The 20,574-nt window shown below is 49.9% G+C and overlaps 1 protein-coding gene across 1 annotated transcript; it reads left to right on the forward strand.

Moving 5' to 3' along the window:
- The first annotated feature begins 1,442 nt into the window (after positions 1–1,442).
- Positions 1,443–20,122, forward strand: PTGIR (prostaglandin I2 receptor). The gene is made up of 2 exons (XM_007432445.3): positions 1,443–2,683; positions 18,266–20,122. The coding sequence occupies exons 1-2, from the start codon at positions 1,841–1,843 to the stop codon at positions 18,515–18,517; spliced, it is 1,095 nt and encodes a 364-aa protein (XP_007432507.1). The 5' UTR covers positions 1,443–1,840; the 3' UTR covers positions 18,518–20,122.
- The last annotated feature ends 452 nt before the right edge of the window (positions 20,123–20,574 follow it).

Genomic DNA, 20,574 nt, shown 5'->3' on the forward strand with positions numbered 1-20,574 from the left:
TTGCTAATAAAGCACCATCCGAAAGAAAGCGAAGTTGGGTTAGTGCTGGAGGCTCCGGATTGGGCCCCTGCGACCTCCTGCCCTCCCTCCTCTCCTCCAAGAGCCTTCCCGGGAGGATTGTTTTTTTCGGGGGGGAGTCCAATCCAACGCACGCGTCGGGCGCAGGTTGGGGAAGGCTGCGGGGGGCGTTTCCCTCCGCTTTCCCCGCGGGTCTTCCACGCCGCCGGCTTCGTTCCCCACGTTGCCCGGCAGGGGGCGCCAAGGGCTTCTCCCCCGCGTTGCACGGAGCCCGGTTCGGTTGCGCAAGCGCTCCTTACCAAGCCTTGGGCTGCGCTTTCCACTCACTGGGACAGGCAGACGTTCCACCAGTGCAGCTTCCTCCTTCCTTCCTTCCTTCCTTCCTTCCTTCCTTCCTTCCTTCCATTCCCACCCTCGCCGCTCGCCCCGTCCCCGCACAGGTCCATCCCTCTGCTCGGATGGCGGCTCTCCCCAAACCGTGCCCTCCGCTCCGCCCGGCAACCGGAGGCCCCCGCCTCACCTGACGGCCTTCAAGTCCTCCTCCCGAGCCTGCCCTCGCCGTTTCGCGGGTCCCCCGGCCAGCCCTGCGCGGCGACCCCTAAACCGGGAACTCGGGGGGCCAGGAGCGAGGGCGGCCGTGGGGCGCCTGGGGAGTTCCTCCTCCTCGGGGGCGCGGGGTGGGGGCCAGATTCGTGGAGGCGGCTCGAGTCCCTCCTCGGGGTAGCCTTCAGCGGCAGAAGAGCCAGAGTTGGGGCGGGGCGGGGCGAGGCGAGGCGGGGGGGGCTCGTCCGGGTGCCAGAGACAGCGGGCATGGTCCCCGCGCGAGCTGGGGCGGCGGGGTCGCCCCGCAACGCCGCGGGTCCGACGACCCTGCTGGAGCTCCTCGAAGAGCCCACGCGCCGCCTAGGCAGCCCCCACGCCGGCTCCGGGCGCGGGGCTCTCTCCTGCAGCCAAGCAGCCCCGCAACTCTCCGGCCGCCGCGCTCCTCGGCGCGCCCCGGGCTTCGCGGGGGCTGCGGGTCCACGCGGGCGCCCGCCGTCGCCTGCCTCGCTTCTGGCTCGGGGCCCGGGGCAGCTGGCGAAGAAGGGCGAGGCGGCCGGGCTGGGCGGTCGCGCCGGGCCGGGGCGAGGGGCTTCCCCTTCCTCCGGAGAGGGCGCGCGCGCGAGGGCCGGGCAGGGCAGGGAGCAGCCCGCACGCCCATTGGCGTGGCCCGCGGGGGGGCGGCCGCGGCTCCCCCCAGTCCCCGCCCGCTCGCTCCAGCTCAGCCCCGTCGGCTTCCCGCGGCAGCGCCGGACGGCTCAGATGCTGCGCGCAGCCCGGCCGGCGCGCCTCGCCTCGCCTCGCCTCGCCTCGCCCGCCCGCCCGCGTCCCGCTCCGCGCCAGGCAGGGAGAGCCCACCGGCAGCCCGGCAGCGCAGGAGGCGGCGGCGGCGGCGAGCCCCCCTCAAGGCCTGCCGCCCCCCGCCCGCCCCGGCTGCTGGAGGCGCAAGTGGGAACCTCCCAGAGGAACGGCAGCCGGATCCAACTTCTGCTTTCTCGCTCGGAGGGTTCAGGTATTCAGCGAGCCTCCATCCTTCTACTCCCCAGTGGGTGCTCCAAGCTGCTAGATCTCAGTGAGATTCTCTCCCTCCCCCGCTAGGATTCCGGCTGGGTGCTCTTGGCAGGCACCCTACTGGTTTCTTTCCCCGCGGTGAGAGCGGCCACTTTCTTTACCTTTACCCTGGGCAAAAGATCCCGAGGAGGCTCTCCTCTCCTCCAGCAGCAGCTGCTGAGTGCTAGACCTCCCTCCCCTCCCCAACCCTGAAGGGGGGCCCTCGGTGCCAATGTGCCCCAATCTGACCCCCGGCTCCCCAAAAAGTCTGCCCCGGGACTGCAGCAACATCACTTCCCTGCTGACAGACAGCAACCCGACCTTGAGTTCCTTCATGTTCGCCGCCGGGGTGGTGGGCAACGTGGCAGCCCTGGCCATCTTGGGGGTCCACCGGAAAGAGCAGCGCGCCAAGACCTCCTCCTTCTGCATCCTGGTGACCGGCCTGGCGGTCACCGACCTGGCGGGGACCTGCGTGGTGTCTCCCGTGGTCTTCGTGGCCTACTCCTGCAACTCCACCCTGGTGGGCATGGTGGGGGGCCAGGACTGGCTCTGCAACCTCTTTGCCTTCTCCATGATGTTCTTCAGCCTGGCTGCCATGTTTGTCCTCTGCGCCATGGCCGTGGAGCGGTGCCTGGCCATCAGCTACCCCTACTTCTACTCTCAGCATCACATCCGCAGGTGGGTCAAGCTCTCCCTGCCCGCCATCTACGTCTTCAGCGCCCTGTTCTGCGCCTTGCCCTTCCTGAAGGTGGGCAAATACAAGCAGTACTGCCCAGGGACCTGGTGTTTCGTCCAGATGGACAAGGAAATGGTCCTGGGCTATGGCGTCGCCTTCTCCTTGTCCTACGCCACCGTCATGGCCCTCCTGATCGCTGCCATCTTCCTCTGCAACGGCTTGGTCATCCTCAGCCTGTGCCAGATGTACCAGAAGCAGAAGCAGCGCCGGAGGGGCTCCATCAACGTGGGCCAGCGCCGCCGGAAGAGCTGGTTCAGCCGAGGGGAGGAAGAGGTGGACTACCTGATCTTGCTCGCCCTCATGACGGTCATCTTCGTCATCTGCTCATTGCCCCTCACGGTAAGTGGTGCACCCGGCGCGGTGGGCAGCCCTGGGAAGGCAGAGGGCCGGGGCCATGTGGAGGGCGGGCTGGGGGGCTGCATTCACGCCACTGCCTGTCGTTGAAGAGAGGTAAAATTCCTGAAGAGGTGAAGGTGGGGGGGTTCTTAAAAAACCCACACCTCCATGAATGAAAGAACCCGGGGGGTATTGGGAAAAGGGAAAGGGAATATTTCTGGCCCACATATTCAGAGGAGGAAGGGCAGCGAATGGTTCGGGCAACGGTGCCCGCTGTTTCCCCTTGCCGCAGGCAGCCATGCACAGCCACTCCGGGGCTGGTCCCACCCGACCGTCTCTCCTCGGCTGGATGCTGTTTTCCTCCCACACCTCCAGAAACCCTAAATGGTGACCGAAACTATGAGCGCCACCCCAACCAGAGCCACTTCAAAGGGGCTGGACGTCCACTCCCATCATTCCCAGCAGGGCAGGCTGGGAATCATAGGAATTGCAGAACGCAGCTGGAGGCACCAGGATGGAAGAGGTGTCATGAGATTGTGAGAAAGCTAGAAAGCAGCCTCTTTCTGTCCCCTCAACAACACATGCACAATTCCCAGAATTTTAAAATGGGACATGGAAGGACGACAGGCCGGTCGTAGACACGAAGGCAGCTGCTGGATTTCTAACTGATTTGCCTTCGTCCTGGTCCTTGGAGAACCCGACCCGCATTTTCTGACCTCTTCATCCGATGCGCAGCAGATGGTCCCCTGCAGGGGGGTCTAAAAAGTCAAGATGGCAGGCAGAATGGTAGGATCAGAGCTCTGTCTTTTTTAACGTGCGCTGCCTGTGAGAGGGCAGTCGCCATCCTGACTTTTTTTCCCCTACCCTGTGGGGACCATGGTCCTTAGAAAGAAGTTGGGTGGGTCCCGTTGAGGGTCAAGGGCTTTGTGTGAAGGCAGCCTCTCTGTGGCCCCTGAACGAGAACCCAATGGATGAAACTTTGATGGACTACAGCCCACTGTCTCAGACATATGTATGGTTTACGCGGGATGAGGGTTTAGTGCCCTGTTTCTCAGCCTTGGCAATTTGAAGATGGGAGGACTTCAACTCCCAGAATTCCCCAGCCAGCCAGCCACTGACCAAACAGTAAAACAAACCAAGTTAAGACAATTCAAATGACATTAACCCCTAAGAAATAGCTTGGAACTAACTAAAAATGGACTAAATTGTATTTCTCAACCGTGGCAACTTGAAGATGGGTGGACTTCAACTCCCAGAATTCCCCAGCCAGTATGCATGGACTTCAACTCCCAGAATGCTGGCTGGGGAATTCTGGGAGTTGAAGTCCACCCATCTTCAAGTTGCCAAGGTTGAGAAACACTAGTTTAGTGGGTGGCAGAACTCTTTTTTTAGGGAGGAAGAAGAGAAAGAGAAGGGGAGAAGGGTAAGCAGGGAGGTGAGAGAACACCTATAGATAATAACCATTTGCTGGCTCGTCAGATAATTCGCCGCAGCTTTGTTCAGAGTCACGATCTAAAACAACCCCATTTCTCCCTGCTACTTGCAGTGTTCTGTCCCTTCTACACCTCCATCAATACCCATCGTAAGCCGCAGCGACGTCAACACCCTATTATTCCCCGGCACTGAGAAACTGCGCCCTTCGGTCTTCTCTTTTCCGCAGGACGATCTTCCCTTCCCATCACTTTTTCCCCCTTTCCGTCTGAGCCCAACGCGCCTCCCGCACGTCCCCCAGCTGCCCCACGTTCACTGTTCCTTCCAGCGTCTCCCTCCGTTCCAGCAGCTCCCTTGCAAATAACCCAGTGCCAGTTTTGTTCCCCCACCCGCAACCTCCCCAACGCTGTGAAGAAATGCAAATAAACTTGTTTTCAGGACAACGGCCTGGCCAAAAAAGCTGGCAAGCGAGGCTTGGGGAATTCGCTTTGTTCTCAGCGATTTCTTACAGCTATACCCCCCCTTCCTTAATTATCCCGCTGCTCTTTTCGAAACGCAGCCCGTTGTGGGCTGAGGAATTAGGAGAGAACAGTCTTTCGTTTGCCTTCCCCAACCCAAAGCTCTCCAGAGGAGTTCCTCCACTTCCAAAGGAGAAGGAGACTCAGCAAGTGTAAGGTTATTTATTTATCCACCCCCCAAAAAATATTAGGTGGTGAAAACTTCTCAAGCTTTATTTCTGAATCATGGTGGGTGTTAACTGCGCTGGAACCGAGCCAGCTATAAATAAGAATTAACAAAATGTGAACATCCTAAGGATATACAAACCACATGAGCTTTCCTGAAGAACTTGGGCAAAATTCAGAATATTTTCTGTACCTAAACCTCGGCATACGGAAGGCCTGAAAGACTGAGAACCTGGCATTAACAGAGTGCCATTTTTCATTCACTGGGAGCCAAGATTGGACAATTCTGCATGTTCCCACATCCTAAATTTAAAATTCATGCCCCGCCCCTCACCTCTGGATTTCTGGCCCCACTTTAAGCCTTTAATAGCAAGTGATCCTAGTGAAGCTGAGCAGCTGGAACATTTCCCATCCCACATTGCCATAAAGGAGGGCACGCACTTATTCATTTATTTAAACTGCTTATTCTCAGCCAGAAAGGCCGCTCACATAAGCTATAGAAGAATGAAGAATGCAGATTGCCTTGTTCTCCCCTCCCCACCCTGAATCTCAGCCTTACAGACTTAAAAAAGGAGAGAGACATGGCATCAGAGGAAAAAGAGGTGGGGAGGGTAGAGGAACAAGGAGAGTTTTTAATGCTTTTACTGTTCTGATAATGCCTCCTGTGATGGAAATACCCATCTAGAGAAGCCCAGGTAATATAACAGCCTGTAAAGGAGATGGTTCTGCTCCCTGTGGGAACAACATTTCCCCCCATTGTGGAATATCTCCTCCACAAGGCCAGCTCAGGAGCTTTGGAGCAGACCCTCAACAGGACACGATGAGCACAACTAAGGGAGCTGGATGGAGGGTTGGGAGTTGCGCTTGCCCTCTGGAACATCTCCCTCCTGAGATTAGGATGGCCCCGACCTTGTTGGTCTTCATGAAGACCAGGTCATGTGTCCGGGCCTGGGGTCCCGAGTGTGTGCAGGGCCCCATTTCCTGGTTATGCTAACACCTATGGATTATAATACCTCTCGGCGGCCATTGCGTATTTAATTTTTCTTTTTGTAATTGGTCGAACTCATTTTATGAGGGTTCGCCACCCACAGTCCTTTGTTCGAGATGGGCGGCTATACAAATTAAATAAATAAACAAACAAACAAATAAATAAATAAATAAATAAATAAAATTTTATGGAAGACTTGGAAGGAAGGATGTTTTCACCACCACACTAGACCAGTGTTTCTCAACCTTGGCCGCTTTAAGATGTGAGGACATCAACTCCCAGAATTCCCCAGCCAGCTGTGCTGGCTGGGGAATTCTGGGAATTGATGTCCTCACATCTTAAAGCGGCCAAGGTTGAGAAACACTGCACTAGATTCTAATGGGCTCCAAGAAGGCTTCCCACGACCCATGGCTAGCTGTGGAATTCACTTCACGGGCAACTGCTTTCCAAAGCTGGTCCCCAGAGAGGGCATTCTCTGCCTTGATTTCTTGCAACAGGAGGGCCTCCCAACCCAACCAGCCCAGGGATGAGGGGCCTTGTAGTCCAGAACCCTCAGCTTAGGGGCCAAAGCTTAGGGGCGCCGATGCCTCCCCTCCTTCGGAATCATTCTAAAAGGGCAAATCTTGGCATCAGTCCGTGTGGCCTAGGGACTCCATCTACCCTTGGGTTGGCACTGCCTGGGCACCTAATTTCCCTTTTTAAAATTTTTAAAATTTATTTTTAGATTATTTATGAAATTGTAAAACAGAAACACTAGAAAACGAACAAGGACTAATTTTGAAGGAAGGAAGGAAGGGAGGAGGAGGAGGAGGAGGAGGAGGAGAAGAGAGAGAAAGGAAGGAAAGAAGGAGAGAAAGAAGGAGAAAAAGAAGGGAGGGAGGAAGAAAGAAGGGAGAGAAAGAGAGGAAGGGAGGGAGGGAGGAGAAGGAGGAGGAGAAGGAGAAGGAGAAGAGAGAGAAAGAGGAAGGAAAGAAGGAGAGAAAGAAGGAGAAAAAGAAGGGAGGGAGGGAGGGAGAAGGGAGGAAGGAAGGAAGGAGAGAGAGAGAGAGAGGAAGGAAGGGAGGGAGGGAGGGAGGAGAAGGAGAAGGAGGAGGAGGAGAAGGAGAAGAGAGAGAAAGAGGAAGGAAAGAAGGAGAGAAAGAAGGAGAGAAAGAAGGAGAAAAAGAAGGGAGGGAGGGAGAAGGGAGGGAGGAAGGAAGGAAGGAAGGAGAGAAGGAGAAGGAGAAGGAGAAGAGAGAGAAAGAGGAAGGAAAGGAGAGAAAGAAGGAGAAAAAGAAGGGAGGGAGGGAGGGAGGGAGGGGGAGGGAAGGAAGGAAGGAAGGAAGGAAGGAAGGAAGGAAGGAAGGAAGGAAGGAAGGAAGGAAGGAAGGAAGGAAGGAAGGAAGGAAGGAAGGAAGGAAGGAAGGAAGGAAGATTCGAACGAAAGAGCAATCAGGACCAAAAGTGCAGAAAACAAGAAAAAGCAAACAAAAAAAGAGACTTGACTTCCGACCCTCCTTACAACAGATATAAGTAGCAGGACGCATCAAACTCTTGTTCCAGCACACAACATACCTTTCATTACTTCTCTCAGCCCATATTATTTCTAACCATCCCATCCCTGCAACATCATTTTATTTTTTTCTGTTTCCCGCAAAAAGCCCCCAAAGGGTTTCCAGTTAACGTTAAAATTGCACAAGGTCTGGAAACATAATTTTCTACCGCCAGAAGAATGAGCCGTTTTAAGCAGAACTTGCCTGATTTCTCTTTCTCCCCCCCCACCCCCAACATCTGGGGCCCCCCAGTCACTTGTCTGGGGCGTGTTGCTAAGATGTCAGCTCTTTCCCCTGCCAAAAAATCCAGCAGGAATCAGTGAGCCTCGCAAGGCGGAAGTCCTTATCTTATCTCCCCCCCCTCCATCCGCAGAAGTTAGGTAAATACAGAGGCACGTAGCAGATGTTCAGGAGCAAGTAACTGGGTTTCCCTTTCCAGTTTTGGATAATGTTCAGTTGTTTGTCTTGATTAAAGGTATGGGTGCTTCTGGACAAAGATGGAAAAATTGTTCAGGAAAAAACCCAGGAAAATGAAAGACACCAGCCTTTCTCTTTTTTTCACATTTTTTCCCTCCCTCTCTCTTTTGAACCCTACATTTTCAATTCCACGCTTGCCAGTTTTCAGGGATATAACATTCACAGTGGAGTTATTTATTCATTTAGAGCAGTGTGTCTCAAACTTGGCAACTTTAAGGTGGGTGGACTCCAACTCCCAGAATTCCCCAGACAGCCATGCTGGCTGGGGAATTCTGGGAGTTGGAGTCCACCCACCTTAAAGTTGCCAAGTTTGAGACACACTGATTTAGAGAATGGATACAGCCACCCATCTTACATCCATAATCCTGGGCAGTTCACCACACTCTGCAAAGAATTTTTGTTGTTCGGTCGTTAAGTCGTGTCCGACTCTTCGTGACCCCACGAACCACATCGTGCCAGGCCTTCCTGTCCTTCACTGCCTCCCTGAGTTGGCTCAGTTTCATGCCCACTGCAAAGAATACATAATTCTAATTACAAAATAACGTTAAAACAACCATAATGCACCATAACAGACTCATAACACAACTACACCTTGATTAGACTCAACTAACATCTCCCCATTGGGGGTGGGGGGGTGGGCGGAGGACACATTTATTTAATAAATTAATAAATTAATTAATTAATAACATCCTGGCCCAGATAGCACGCAGAGACATGCTAGTTCTCCAATGGTTCCAAAAAGCAATGACAGGTTTTGTTCCCATTTCATATGGGAGATGGGAAGAGTCTGATTCTGACCAGAATCCCAGTTTCTTACCCCATTGAACTCTCTGTGTGCCAGGGCTTGGCATTGCAAGGAAACCATGCCTTTTGCAGATTTTGACTCAGACACCCAGATAGATGCCACTATATTCTCATCCAATCAAACTGTTTGAGACAGAAGGTTTCGGAAGCTGGTTGTTGGGATAGAAAGCCCAAGACGCTGTTTTATGAAATGAGGATAATGTTAATGATCTGGCTCTACTTGTTAAGAGCCATTTTCCTCTCATTTTTTCCCATTAAAATCAACATTCAGGATGGCTTGCAATCTCATCAACAGGATGGAAGAGCCAGAACAGAAAACATGTGCAAGAAAGTAGCAATTAAAGGGGGAAGTAGAAGGAACAGAACCATTTCATCTCCTCTTAATCAGGAAGCTAAACAATTGGGCAGTCTACAGTCTTGCCCAAAAGAAGCTTTTTTGCGCAATATGGCACGGTTGTCAAACGGAGATGCAAGAGGAACTTTTCATGCCAGGAAACTTAAGCATAGCGTTTGATAGCAGTGTTTATAGAAGGGGTCAAAAAAGTCAAGATGGCAGACTGGGGCTGCGGCGTGCAACATGCATACAACACATGTTAAAAAGAAGCAGGGCTTCGACTGCATCGTCCCAGCCCCCATCTTGACTGTTCTGACCCTCCCAAGGACACCCTTGGCATAACCCACCAAGGGGCCAACTAGTTCACTCAAAGAACACTCAACACAGGCACTTGGTTTTGAAATCTCCCCTTTGTTCCGTGATGGTTTTGGGGCATCTGCTGGGCCAAGCAGTTGTGGCTGGAGATCAAAGGGAATGTTCTTCTGGGTGCTGTGAAACTGGCTAGAAGGAACATGGAGATTGACTGAACAGGGTTTCTCAGGGGCTGGGCCCCTTTTGAAATTGACTAGAGAGGGATAAACAGTCAAGGGGAAGATGTGGTAAATCAGGTGCCCCCAGTCTTTGTTTCCCTTAAGGAAACCAAGGTGGGCAGGAGTTTGTTTAAAAGAGAACCTACATCAGATGCAGAGGAATGACGGAAGAGGGGGTGAACCCTGCACCTGGGCAGGTAGGAAACTGGACTGAAAGGAACATGGGACAAGCTGGGTCTGCGGCTACCTGCGGCCTTGCGCTTCTCCCAGTTAGAAAGTATGCCTCCACGTTCCCTTTGTGAAACCAAAGGGTATTGCATTATATTGATTAGGTGCTCTCCATGTCCCCCAATTAAACAATGCCATTTATTGGGACCTAGGAAATGCACCTTCTCTATTGCAGTGGAACGGGGATCTTCCCCGAGATCCTCAAGGTTCCCAACTGGATGCTGTTCTGCAAACTCTTGAAAACCTGGCGGTTTTCTCAGGCCTGGAGTTAGGGTGGGTGTTGAGCCCCCGTAGGCTGCTCTCCGTTGTTCTGTACGGTCTTCTCTTCTGGATGTCTGTCATCTGCTTCTTCATTTTATTCTTCCTGGCGTTTAAAGCATCAGCCACCCAGAGTCCCTGGCAGTCAGCAACCACGCTTTGGACAATGGCCCCCATCAAGATGCCCCAAACAGTGGACCAGGGCAGGGAATTTGATGCCTTCTTGCCGGGGGGGGGGAACGGGACTTCAGAGCCCTACTCTTTAGCCCAGATTCTGCGGGCTGGAACGGAGGGGAGGAGATGCCCAAATATCTGAAGGGCACCAGCTTGCTTCTGATACGGCCACAGGAAAAAGACCCCATTGTCGGTAAAACGTGGGGGGGGGGCTAAGAAAGGGGCCAATATTTAATGAGGTTAGATAGTATCAAATGCATAGTAAGATGTTAAATAGTATAAACAGTATAAAAGGGCCCAATAATAAACTGCACCTAAATTATGAGGAAATGCTTCTGATGACAGAAAATACACTCCACTCCTGGGCAGACCACAGCTTGCCCTGTTTTCACCACTATGTAAACAAGGTGGGTGTGGCAGCTTTTAAGGTTAATTTCTTCCTTTCTCTTTTGTGCTTCCACCTCCCCCTTTGCAACTTTCCCGGGAAATGCAGTAGGCCAAAACCCTGATTTTGATTTGCAATTTGCAAGCTTGACGAAGCAGAAAACAGGCAGGGGAAGCAGCAAATCGCCTTCTCAATGTAGGCTGATTGCCTCCTTCTTGGAAAATATGTTGGTGGGGGGGTCAAAAAAGGCAAGATGGCAGCCCTCACTGTGCAATTGAAGTCCTACCCCTTTTTTACATGCAACCCACAGGTTGTGGACAGAGGAGGGGACTATGGGAATCCACGCAAGGTGTTCTAAGTAGGAAGTGGAGTGCAGTGCAGGGTCGGGCGTCTGATAAAGAGGAATTAACTGTCCTGGCTTGAAGTGAGCCCAGCTTTGATCTTAACCCTGAATCTTCCCTTTCCCCTTGGTAACTCGGAGATATCAATCAGCTGCAGCTTGGAAGAAGAACAAAGAAAGTCTCGCAAAGCAAACAGGAGTTGCAGGAGGTATGATAGGTTTGCCCAAGGCCAACATTTGTAGGGCATTATATCAATGCCATGGAAATGTTAGTGCAGACGGAAACATGAAATGCACCTCCAGAAAAGTGATACGGTAGGGCTGGAAAGGACCAAGGAGAACGACTGGGTGGACAAGGCGATCGTGCCAGAAAAAAAGAAAAGTACCGTAGGACTTTTTAGCGTAAGAAAGCTTTGTTAGTGTGGCCACATCCTGTATCTGGGGAGTGCCTGTTTGGGGTAGATTAATTTATGCCCTTCATGCCTCCGATATTTCCCCTTCGTTCAGACTGGAGAAACACCTTTTTTTTTTAAGTTTAAAAAGTTTGTGTAATGGTACAGGTATTGCTTCACTTTCATAGCCCCTTTTAAAAGTTTATCACTGTCATTTTCACTGTATCTATTTGAAAAAATACTCTATCATCTATCATTCTATCTGAATGAATGATTGATTGATCAATCGATCAGGAGCCTGGTTTACTGGGTCAGAAAACCCCTCTCCCAGTCACGACCTACCTCTGCAGCTTTAGAACTGAAGTGCCCGAATTTGCCCCCCCTGCCATCCAATGCCAGGCAGTTCCAACCAGTTGTTCTGGAGTATCCGGCCCAAAACAGGATTGTGGAAGGCTTGTTTTACATTACTGTGGCAACAGAAGCCAGGCAGGTGTGATAAGTCAGCAGGAAAGGCTGTTTGGGGCAGGCTGTGCCAACAATTGCCGGGCGTCAAGAGTCATCAAAGGGGCAGCCGATAAGGGGGTGACAGACATACCTGCCGTGGGGAAAAGCTGCCTGCTTTAGATGCTGGCGCCAGTGGCTTCGCTCGCTAGGGCTTGGGGGAAGCCAAGGAAAGTTTGCTCCGAGTTATGGGATGGGAGCACCTCATGCTCCCCAAAGGAGGGTCCGGAATCTCCCGGGAGCCAGACTCCATTCCAGCCCTTCTTCTGTTCCATATCTCAGCTTTTTACGCCAGCCTGCAGGGTTCCCAGGGAGGTCCTGCGCGTGCAAAGCACCTATTTTCTTTGCCACCCTGCAATCACAACCGGCCTTATCACTTAATCTGCGGTTATGAAGCGGCAGAGCATCCAGGGCGCAATTGAAGCCTTCCCTCCTCCTCCTGTCGAACGGATTCGCGCCAGACTCGATCTTCGCCTATTTCTGTAGAGGAGCGGAGAGAAAGAACGGCTCAGAAAGTTGCTGCGCGATTCAAAGGCTGCTCTTGGGGACAAACCGAGGCTAACATTTTTTAGAAGCCAGGTTTCAGGGAGAGGTGTGCTCGGAAAAAAGGGTCAGCCAGTTTGGCGCGGCATGAAAATCTTAGGAAGAAATAAACCAGCTTTTGAATGCCAGATTGGTCCTTCTAAGACACTGTTTCCCAACGTTAGGAATTTTGTGATATGTGGACTTCAACTCCCAGAATTCCCCAGCCAGCCATGCTGGCTGGGGAATTCTGGGAGTTGAAGTCCACCCATCTTAGATTAAGAAACACTGGCCTAAGAGTTATTGTAGTGTTTTGAGGGAGGGCGGTCAAAAGAGTCAAGATGGCAGCCGTGATTGTGCACTTAAAAAGGAGGGGGCGGCCTTCAGTTGCATGGCAGCGACTGCCATCTTGACTTTTTTGACCCATTCCCCAAGGACACTGGAAAAAAAGAAACCCCAAACACTGCAGACATCTGAAAAAGGAAACAGGCAGCCGAAAAACAATTAAGGCAGGAAATAATGCTGCACAGATCAGGAAAAAACTCAGACTGGTCCCTGGAGAGCATCTCTGTGGTTATAGTGTGGGTGGGAAAATATCTCTCGCTTCTGCCTGTCTCTTGCTCCTAGCTGAGGAATATGGGCCAGGGGATCATGCCAACAGCCGGGGGGGGGGGATTTTTCTCTCCCCTTGGAGCCTGTCTCCTTCGGGGCGGGGGGAGCTGCAGGATGCATTTCACCCCCACCTCCCCTCTGAAAACCGTGCCTGCAGCTGCCCAGTGGCTGCCAAATTATCATTTTTATTGTTTTTATTTTTAGATTTTTTTTTTATCCCGCCTTTCTTATTTTTGTAAATAACCCAAGGCATTTTTATTCACTATTTTTATTGTGAGAGGAGGAGAACGTTATTGGACACCTGGGAGGGAGGGGATAAGCTTGGATTTCGCTTAGTGCCATTTTCATTCCACTTCCGTGGAATCGAGTTTCCTTGCGTCCCGCGCTGGCCCCTGGCCAGGATTCTCCTCCAGGACAAAATGCAGGCTTTGACTTAAAAAAAGCCCTGCTTTAGACTACCTTTCTTCAGTGGGGGCCTTCCAGAAGTGCAGGGACCCCGGCTCCCAAAATTCCCAGCCAGCATGTGCAAGGGCCAATGACTGCTAGTATCCTTCTTTGCTGGGAGGTTTCTGTGGCTCCTGAAGTCCCCGTGCGTCTGGGAAGGGGCGACTTGCCCCGAACATGAGCGGCTTTTGGAAAAGAGGCCAAACGGCCAGATCCCAGCCGCCACTTCTCTCCCTTGCGCGGAACTGTGAGCGCAAACATAGCCTCCGTTCGGTGTCCCTGGGTTTAAAGGTAAGCCCCAGTCTTTCTACATCCCTTCTGTGAAGTTTCTCCTCCTTCTCCATCGGCTTCATCACGTCTTATTCTTCTAGGGCGCATCTGTCTTCCTTACAACAGCCAAACACCAAAGCACCGATCATAAAACAGGGAATCGATCGTAAAAGGTTTTTTCCCCACCAAACGAGACTGCAATTTCTACAATTTGCTCCCCGCTTTGGAGAGAAACCATCAATCCAGGGGTGTCCTCAGGGTGTGGTCAAAAATGCAAGAGGTGGAATTGAAGCTCTGCCTGGTTTTTATGTGCGTTGCGTATGTGACACATGAAAAAACAGGTGGAGTTTTGGTTTCACCTGTCTTTGCCATCTTCACCTTTTTGACCATGCCTACAATCATCCCTGCCTTGGTCTTTACATTCCCCAAGATTAAAATAAAAATATTTTCAAAACCATGGGCCCACACAGGGGGAATCCCTTTTCTAAGGCCTGTCTTCTTCTGACCCACACATACAGCAGCCCCAAACAAGCAGCTTTTCCTCCAATGTACATCACTGTAGAAGTAAGCTGACTTAATCCATCTAAAGTTTAACAGACTAAGTGAACTTCTAACCCTGCAATGGAGGTTTCCCTAATAGCATTTCACCCTCATTTCCCGTCTCTGCAAGCAGCGAGAACTCCAAAGGGATATATATCTTTGGAATGAACTTGCAGAACTTTTTTGCCATTCTGTGGGATATTTATTTATTTATTTATTTTTATTAAATTTGTCCCCCGCCCATCTCCTCCCAATGGATATAATTTTCTTGACAGATCTCTGCTGTCCAAGAGCCTAGACCAGTGTTTCTCAACCCTGGCAGCTTGAAGATGGGTGGACTTCAAGCTGCCAAGGTTGAGAAACACTGACCTAGACTGAGGACCTCTTCAAGAAAGACCACTCCCTGCTAATGTTCATGGAGGGGTCTCCACCCTTGACTGCTTCTGATTCAGCTCAGCCTCATCTTGTCAGACTTTCTCAAAACGGCAGCCTCTCTCTTCCCAGAATATCTCCTTATATTCCTTGGGGGAAGCAGCACGAAGTAGGAGAGAAGTGCCTTGGAAGCCAAGGGCTGTCCAAAAGTGATGCACAATTCCCATCCTCTATTAGCTAGCACAACCGTTGGCTTGCTCTGGAAATCTAAGTGGGAAAGCAATCTTCAGTCATTTTTCAAGCGGTTCCCCCAGAGATTTTCTCCCTTGTAAGGCTCAGCTGCAACTCGAACTGGAGAAAAGATCTTCCCAGAACCAAGAAAGTATGCTGAGTTCCTTCCAAGGAGATTTCCAAAGATGCGGTTCCGTTTACAAAGTGAGGAACGGGTTCCACGATCCATTTTCAAATGGGGGAATCTAACACAACTGACTGGAGAGACTTTTTCCCACCCCAAGTCTGATTGCTATTTAATTGAACGGAGAATTTGGGTAGGTTAAAAAAACAAACCCGTTTTTTGAAAGCGAGGGGCTCGCTAAATAGTGCTTACAAAAAGGCATCGATAAAAATTCAGCTGCAGCTTTTGCCAAACAACCAAGCCTGCTTTTCTTTTCTCCGAGAACTGCAAATGCTTTTGAAAGTGTTTCATAAACTGACTTTTTGCATGAAACAGAAAAAAATGCACTTATGGTTTGTGGTGTTGACAATTAGAAAAAAACCAGATAATAGAAAAGAGGGAGCTTCTCGTAACCATAGAGTAAGAAACAAATTTGTAAACATACTTGTATTTGCTGCAAAGACCATCAAAAGCGGCTTCTTTCTATTTCTTATCTTTTTTTCCTGCACCTTTGTCTTTTTTTCTTTCTTTTCCTTTCTTTCCCTTTCTTTACTTTATATTAGTTTTTGTTAGTTTTTCCTTCTCTTTAAAACTTTTTAAAAAATTGATATAAAAGAAAGGGTTTTATAAGCTAGCATTCCGGAGGAGCAGCCTTTAATCCAACAGAGATTTTAATGTGAAACACATTTGGATTGATTCAGAATCACCAGAATTCAGAGGGATATATGATTCCTTATTATTGTAAGCAAGCATGTGGATCTCTTAATAAATGTAGGTCAGTTGGGAATCAACGTAAATATCACAAATTTTCTCCCCCTGAACCGAGAATTTGTCAGGGCACTGTGTAAATCCTTTAATTTTTTTCTTTCTTTCTTGGGTTCTGGGTCTCTTTACCTGATCAAAGTTCCTCAAACTGAGAGGCAAAGTAAAACTCACTGAAGTTTCTTGGGTAGAGATAAATCTTCCAAAAATAAATATTCCGTGGTTTTCTTAGGGCAGCCATTCAATTTTTAAAAGGAAGTTTTTTATTCTGACAGACACAAGCTAAAAATACAGATCAACATTTATAAATACAAGTTTGACGAGCTGTGCTTAAAAACCCATCTTTCTTGTAATTTTCCATGTCTATTACAAAGCCTCTCTTATTTTTTACATCCTGTGCCCAGACCAAATTTTCATTGTGCTTTGTCTTAAAGGGAATGAAAGTCTGGGAGGGATCCAGTAACTTTACCTTCCATTTACAATGTCTTACATTTTTTCACTCATCTTCCACCTTTTCCATCATGCATTAAAAAAAAATTCTCAAAGAGGGACGGTTGTTGCTGCAAATTATGGCTTTTTTATGGCCAGAAGTCAACCAAATCCTTTTGGTTGGAAGGGGATCCTAGTTGGAAATCCTGTTTGTCCTCCTTCCCTTCTTGATCAGTGTCCAACTTAGAGGACATCTTTGGAGCCCGTTTTCAGGGCATTCCTGCTCTGCTGCAGCTGGGAACCCTGAGCTTCACTTCTGCTGACTAATTATGATATTAGTTGTAATTACCTTCCAGTTACCTTAAGCTTCTTTGCAACAGAATGATGGCAGATCATTTCTGGTATTCTTAACAATCAGGCCAGGGGAAGGGCCTGGTGTAGGGGTGTCCTCCCATCACCTTTTCAGCCCTGTCCAATGATGGGAGCAGCGTATCTCAACCTTGGCTGCTTTAAGCTGTGTGGTCTTCAATTCCCAGAATTCCCCAGCCAGTTGTTAAGGTTGAGAAACACTGGATGGGAGGAATTGAAGCTGGGAGCCTTCCTTATACAACATCTGGTGCAGTCAGATTGCTTCCTGATGGGACAATTGAAAACCCTCTGCCACGCTTTCAAGGAATTGATGTGGTCTTGTTGCTTTTCATTTCTGTTCATCCCCTGGATCAACTGCATTTTAACCAAAGCACATTCTTGAGATGCTGAGGGAACATGGTAATCCAGAACAGGGTCGTAGGGAACAGACCAGATTTCCCTAACTCACCGCCTTCCAGATGCCTGGGCTTCCGTTCCCAGATTTCTCAGCAATGGCCAACCCAGTTGGGGAATTCTTGAAGTCCAAACATATGGATGGTGTCCAGGTTAGGGAAGCTGCAAAACGATGCAGGGTTTCTGAAAATATCCATGGATCCTGACACCCGGTTTGAACTTGCAACCTTTGACTTCTGGGTCAGAGTACAAGCCAGTTCTTGCCAGTGGATCTGCAGCCAGAGATAACAGCTGGGCTTGTGATGAACAGGAATCCATCTTCCTGGGTCACAAGTGTAAGTACAGCAGGAGACCTGTAATTGCTCTTACAAAAGTTTCCTGCAAATGAGGAAGTCTTTCCTCAGGTCCTAATTGCCTGTTGAGAAAAGAAGGGTCTTCTCTGTTTCAGTTCCCATTCCACTTTCTCAGGACTTTTGCAGCAACCAGAGTTACCGGTAGGTCAAAATTGCTCTCCACTTTCTTAAGAGAAACCTAAAGCCTGCTATTAATTTGGGGGAGGGGGAGAGCAGCTAGGACAAAAGTAGGAGAGAACCCAATGAATCCAGGGCTGCAATCTTAAGCAGCCGGAGAGCCTCTTGTGGCTGGAGATCCTCGGGTGCATTGTAAATAACTAGGAGCTGCATCTGTAGTGTTTTAACATTAATCTCAAACTGGGGAGTCATGTTCAAAACCCTGTTCAGCCAAGAAGCTGGAATTGGGTGGCCTTGGGTCAGTCTGACTCACCGCATAGGATTGCTGCAAAGATGAAATGAAAACATGAATGAACAATCAAATAAACCAGGGTGATTTTCAGAAGCAGCCTTACAGTTTGGGACCCCCAAATTCCAGGTAGCTGTTTGAGAGGTTTTGCGGCACAGAGGGCAGAATCCACCCCACTTATTTTTCATTGAATCAGCAGCTTAATCCATGGAAGCAAGAGCCTCTGACTTCGATTGCTCAGAATGTTGTTGTTCTGTGATTTGGGTGGGTAGTTTTTCAAATCTTAGAGCTATTTTGAGTGCTCTGGGAGTAAATAAGCAGACTATAGAGGAAGACAATAAATGCTTCAAAAGAGGATGTGGAAAGCTATTAGATCATTTGCTTGCCTTGGTATGGTGGAGTACCAGTGCTTTGTGGAAGCCACGGTCCCAACAGAATTGAAGACAACCCATCAAAGGAAGGCAAAACCGAGCCGTGTGGGGTAGTCATGGAGGTGTTGGACCAAACTCTAATCTACTCTCAGCCGCCAACGCTCCTTGGGGGACTTGCTCAGCCTAACAAGCAAATAAAATGAAATTATTTGCAAGGAAAGTGGAAAGATTCCATGTTTCTTGTGGATTTGGGACTGGGAGATGCTGACCCTTTGCTTCCCCCCCTTCTAGATCCGAGCCTATATTGGGGGCATCGATCCGGACCACAGGGAGGCGGACGACATGATTGCCTTCCGCCTGAGCGCGCTCAACCCCATCGTGGACCCCTGGCTCTTCATCATCTTCCGCCACGCCGTCTTCCGCAGCGTCCGCAGCTTCTTCTGCTGCCAGATCAGCTGGCCCTGCTGGTTTAGGCCACCGAAAGGGACGACCACGCTTGGAACTCAGGACAGCCTCCCGTGCCAAGCCCAGTCGGTCTGCTGAGAAGGCCGCTGCCCGGACTGTGGAACTCTGGCAGGGGCTCCTTGGCAGGGGGAAGGGGACAAGTGGGGAGGGCCTGGGGAGGTGTCTGGGAAGGACCCCCTCCGCCATCTCCAAGGGTCCAGGAATCAATGGGAGGAGAAGCATCATCTTCTTGGGAAGGCTGATGAATGGCTGAGAAATGCTTTGGGTACCTCTTTCTCCCAGGAGAAGGATAACACTTCTGGTGCAAGAAAGGGGAGACCGATTCTGCCTCCCAAGGGGGAAAATGAGAGGGAGGAGGGGAAGAGGCTGGGAGAAAGACAAGTGGGCAATGCTGGGGTGCAGTGTGGGGTTTGCCTTGTATTGTTTCAGATGCCACACCCTCCCGTGCCCGCATGCAGTGCCTGGCTAGTGAGGCTGGTCAAAGGTTGACTTACCTTTTGGGTAGCGCAGAGCATGCAGGATGCTGCTGGCCACAACGAAGAGTTCCTGAGAATCTGAAAAGGTCTTGAATAAATAAAGGAAGCACTGAAAATAAATATAAACCAATATATCTAACTTGAGCTTCTTCCTTAGATTTTTAAACCACTGCGATCTTCTGACTCTCGGCAGTTTGCAGAAGTGGGAACCTCTGCAATGCCACAACGTAAACTCAAATAGCGAAACGGCAAAAACCAGTGGATTAACTGTGCCACGGTGGCTCTGTTCTGGCTTCTAAGGAAGCTTAACTGCTCCCAAGGGAATTTCTGCGGCTCTTTTTTGCTTTTTTCTTTTGCCCAACGTCTTTTTCCAACTGAACAGGGGTTGCAGGTTTTTTGGAACTAGAATGACTTTCCCTGCTTAAAAAAAAAAATGGTTTGCTGGAGGCAGAAGATGCTTTGGGATGAAGAGTTTTTACAGTGGTTATTGCAGCCACTTGGAGTCCTAACCACTCATGGTTCTTCCTAGTGCCTTTTAAAATTATTTCTCATCACCAGAATGGAGGAAAAAGCAGACGAGTTCTGCTCTGTCTCACGACAAGCACCCACCAGTCAAAAATCAGGAGTCTGGTAGTGCCTTTTCCAGCTAACAAATTTTATTACAAGCCAGAAGCTTTTGCTGGAAAAGGCGTTACCAGATTCCTCCTGATTTCTGGCTACCCTAGACTAGCATGGCTCTCCTCCTGCCGTGCCAGTGATCAGGATGGGCAGTTGATCCCTTTTTCGTGCCTTCAGCGCTCCTCCAAGAAGGCTTCCACCAGCATTCCTCTGACTTCTGAGAGGTTACCTTTCCAGTCCTTAAGGGCGTAAAAAGGTACATCTGAAAATATAATTGTAAAAGCAGCAGAAGGACCCATCACATCTTCTTCTTACTTGGGCAGTTTCTCCTTCATAAGCCAGGGCTGAATTTACCCTTTTCCCTTCCCAGAAACAAGTGACCGGACCTTTTTCCCCATCTAAGCACCTGTAGATCATTCTCCCCGCCCCAACATCCTGGCCCTCTGCCCCAAACAAATTGCAAGCTGGTCATTAGAAGCTCTGGAAGGTTTAACTCGCAGAATAAATATTTTTCTCTCTGCTTTTTTGCCTTCTGTTCTTTCCATTTTACCCTCCCTTCAACCAAAGGATAATCCTCTGCTGACTAAATATTTGGAAATGAAAAGTCCTGGGCCTGATTAAAACATTCTTCTCCAGATGGATCTCCACCAACCCACCCATCCACCTACATGTGGAATCAAGCAGAAGACGTTAGACAGCCTGGGATGGAGGCGCATCCATCTAGGTCAAAAGAGAAAAGGAGAAAAAACTTATAAAACTTACAAAATAGCAAATACTGTATACAGGTAGTCCTCGACTTACAACCACAACTGGGACCAGAACTTCCATCCCTAAGTGATGTGGTTGTTAAGTGAGTCATGTCTGATTTTACAACCTTTTTTGCTGTGGTTGTTATGCAAATCACATGGTTGTTAAGCAAATCCGGCTTTCCCCATTGACTTTGCTTGTTGGAAGCCCTTGGGAGGGTCGCAAATGGCAATCACCGGACCCCAGGACTCTGCACCCATTGTAAATACATGCCAGGTACTGTGATTGCAGGGA

Source organism: Python bivittatus, unplaced genomic scaffold (genome assembly GCF_059951505.1).
Source record: "Python bivittatus isolate LINGU-HERP-01145 unplaced genomic scaffold, Pbiv_v1 ctg000310_np1212, whole genome shotgun sequence".
Lineage (NCBI taxonomy): Eukaryota > Metazoa > Chordata > Lepidosauria > Squamata > Pythonidae > Python > Python bivittatus.

Coding starts and splice junctions, on each gene's coding strand:
- PTGIR (XM_007432445.3), top strand. CDS start 1,841: ATGTGCCCCAATCTGACCCCCGGCTCCCCAAAAAGTCTGCCCCGGGAC. Junction 2,684..18,265: donor TCTGCTCATTGCCCCTCACG/GTAAGTGGTGCA, acceptor CCCCCCTTCTAG/ATCCGAGCCTATATTGGGGG.